General features: G+C 33.7%; 1 protein-coding gene across 3 annotated transcripts in view; it reads left to right on the forward strand.

Moving 5' to 3' along the window:
* NPAT (nuclear protein, coactivator of histone transcription) overlaps positions 1 to 3,617 on the forward strand; it is a 62,288-nt gene that overhangs the window by 33,666 nt on the left and 25,005 nt on the right. For all 3 annotated transcript variants that reach the window (XM_028501023.2, XM_007110692.4, XM_007110691.4), the window contains exons 3-4: positions 1,407 to 1,467; positions 2,729 to 2,801. In XM_028501023.2, coding sequence (XP_028356824.1) covers positions 1,407 to 1,467; positions 2,729 to 2,801 — 134 coding nt within the window. The remainder of the gene's footprint in view (positions 1 to 1,406; positions 1,468 to 2,728; positions 2,802 to 3,617) is intronic.

Raw genomic sequence — 3,617 nt, forward strand, 5'->3', positions numbered from 1 at the left:
GTGAGCTATGGCCGCTGAGCCTGCGCGTCCAGAGCCTGTGCTCCGCAACGGGAGAGACCACAACAGTGAGAGGCCCCCGTACTGCAAAAAAAAAAAAAAGAAGAAGAAGATGTGGTACATATATACTATGGGATATTAGCCATTAAAGCGAATGAAATAATGCCATTTGCAGTAGCATGGATGGACCTGGAGATTATCATAGTAAGTGAAGTAAGTTAGATGGAGAAAGACAAATATATCACTTATATGCAGAATCTTTTAAAAAATGATATAAATGAACTTTTTTACAATACAGAAACAGACTCACAGACTTAGAGAACGAACTTACGGTTACCAGGGTGGGGAGTGGGGGAGGAGGGATTGATTGGGAGTTTGGGATTGACATGTACACTCTGCTATATTTAAAATAGATAACCAACAGTGACCTACTATATAGCACAGGCGACTTTGCTCAATATTCTATAATAACCTACATGGGAAAAGAATTTGAAAAAGAATAGATACATGTATATGTATAACTGAATCACTTTGCTGTACATCTGAAACTAACACAACATTGTTAATCAACTATACTCTAATATAAAATAAAAAAATTTTTTAAATGACACAGAAGAATAAAATAGGGATCTGCTATGAAAGTTCAGGAGGGGAAAAGGAAGAAATCACCTATGTGTTAGACATTGTCTTAGATATGTTACATTTATCATCAATCTTCACCACAACAGATTGTATTAATTAAGAAGTCATATGTCTTATGTCATTAGGAAGTCATTTTTATATATAAAAGTAAGCCTTAGAAAATCTGGGTGATTTTTCACACATGCAGTAAATGTTGAACTTAAAACCAGAACTGTCTGCTCTAAAAATCCTTGGCTCTTCCCTGTTCTAATATATGACCTCAAACTTGAGGTAATAAAAGCCTGCCCTTTAATTACTGATAGGAATGGGGGCAGTGGGGAATGACTTTATGAGATGATAGAAGTGAAAATAGCAAGGTACTGATCCTTGGGAAGGATATCTCTTACACTGAATTTTTTTACTTTGTTCTTTGGCAGGTTCACATGGCATTCAGGATAGAAAGGGCAGATTAGGAGTGGATCCTCATTTGTGTTACTGGATCCCTACCTCCCAACTGAAAACTGCATTCCTGCCATTGTACTATCTTAGCTAAAGAAACATTGTCACAATATCTTATTCAAACAGACAAGGTTCTTTACCCTTAGGAGATTTGATTCACCCCCTGACAAGTGACTGTTTACATCTTTGATGACCTGCTCTTCACCATTTCTTTATCATCTACTCTGTAATCCAGATCTTTTATTAACTTTTATGGTGAAATATTTTGTAGTGGGAAATTATTGGTAGTATTATTTGGTTTTGGTAATGCTTGATCTTTTTCTTTTCAGTCTTTATTTGGAAAAAATTTGACAACAATTTTGAATGAATATGTAGCTATGAAAGCAAAAGGTAAGAATTCAGGTTCAGGGATTTTTTTGTCAGTTTTATACAGCATTTATCTAATATTTTTAATTAGAAATAATTTTTAAAGGATATTAATACTTCTTAAAAGCCATAAGAAAACTTGTGTCAACTATGATGAGATAAAATTTACTGTGAAATATCTAATTAAATAGTTCATTTTTTTTGAGTGGTGAGTATAAAATAACACTTTCCTAAATTTGTGTCTTAAGGAGAAAGTTAGATTTATTCTCTCATATTGGTTATTTCTATAGTTTACAACATGTTAAGAAAAGACTCAGCAGTAAAGAATTAGTGTAAATGATAACACATTTTTAAAAAGCTTAACATTTATTGAGTACTGTCTATTGCAGCATTGTGCTATGTGCTTTCATAGGTTTTATCTCAGTCCTCAAAATAATCCAGTGAGAGTTGTCGATTGTTTAGACCTGTTCTTAAGTATCAGAATATTGAGGATTAGAGAAGCCAGATAACTTTTCCAAGATCACAAAACTAGAAACTGTAGAGAGTAATAAGCCTAGAAGTTCACGGCCTGAAGGTTTTCTTTTCCCAAACTATTTTAAGTGCCTTACAGGAAAGTTTAATGTGTAAATGACCTCAGAAACAATATGTTATTGCAATACAAAGGTTTATATCCCACTTTTATGTTGGGTAGCTTTCTCTGGTTTGGGCTTTTATAAGTATATAGTAAAGAATTTAAATACCTTATGAATTTCCTATCATTGTGGCTTTAGAACACATCCTGAAAAAGACTAATTAGTCCTCAGGAATTTTACCTGTAATTCTAAGTAGAGTAGTTGCTGAGCAGTCACGGTGATTTGGACATGAAAACATTGGATGTAGAAAACTAATTTCCACACTCACGGGGTTTTGTATAATTTTATAAATTTAATTTATAAATCAAATTATTTTAATTTACTTTCAAATGTCACATGATAAATAGAAGATTTAAAATAGTTTATCTTTTTTATTTCAAAGAAAATATAAAATTATTGATCTAAAAAACCTGCATAGTTTTCACAAGTTTCCTCTTCCATCGTATTGTATCTGATTCTTAATGGCCTGAGCAAAGAAAGCAGCCTCATTGTAGCTTTGCAGGTCTTACAAGATAGGCTTATTTCTCAGTTCCCAACAAAATGTCAACAGCTGAGAGATAAGTTTTCCTTATTGATTTTCTGTGTCTGTTCAAATTAAATGATGAATTTTCTCCAACTGTATTTATTATGAAACGTTTCCTCTTATGATTTAGAAACATCAAATGATGTTCCAGCAATTTTGTCATCTCTGTGGAAGAAGTTAGACCATACACTTTCTCAGATCAGGTAATAAAAAGCTTTTACAATAAGCTTATCAGAATGTGCATAATGATTTTGGAATGCAAGCGCGTGTAAGAATCGCTTCACATATAAATCTTATGACCTACACTGTGCATTTATATAACACTGATCTAATTTTGAAATTATTGATTTGTCTTTGATTGAAATAATTTGAAATAAATTGTGTACTTTAATAAAATGTTTAAAAATGAGGAAATTAATGGCACTCCCAGGTTCCCGTAGCAATTTAGAGGCAGATCTCTGGCTGAATACAAATCTAGTCCCAATCTTGGTGAATGCAAATCTCCTAACGTGGGCCCCATGTGACTTCCCTTATACAGTTGTATCTTCATTACATATGCAGAAAATTGATACGTGGAATCCATACCTCCTTTGTTCTTCCCTTATAAAGAAACAAACTTGAATAGTAATACTTCTGGATATTCTGCTTTTAGAATTTTCACATGGGACTAATATCTGCCTTCTACACATTTCAGGGCCTTGGAATGCCAGTTTCACCATCCTTAGAATAGGTATCAATTTTAGAATGTATCTTATTCAACTAGAGTCTAGTATGAAAACCATAGTTTCTTACCCTTCTCCGACAGCTACAAGTGAATACCCCACTTAAGGAGGGGCCTTGTTTCTTTCCTCAGTTTAAACTGCTAGAATGGCTCCAAATGCTTTCTGTGTAACTCTGGACTACATCTTATTTGGTAGTCTTATTTTTTTTTTTTTTTTTTTTGGCTGTGTTGGGTCTTTGTTGCTGTGCGTGGGCTTTCTCTAGTTGCAGCGAGCAGGGGCTACTCTTTGTTGCGGTGC

Source organism: Physeter macrocephalus, chromosome 16 (genome assembly GCF_002837175.3).
Source record: "Physeter macrocephalus isolate SW-GA chromosome 16, ASM283717v5, whole genome shotgun sequence".
Taxonomy (NCBI): Eukaryota; Metazoa; Chordata; class Mammalia; order Artiodactyla; family Physeteridae; genus Physeter; species Physeter macrocephalus.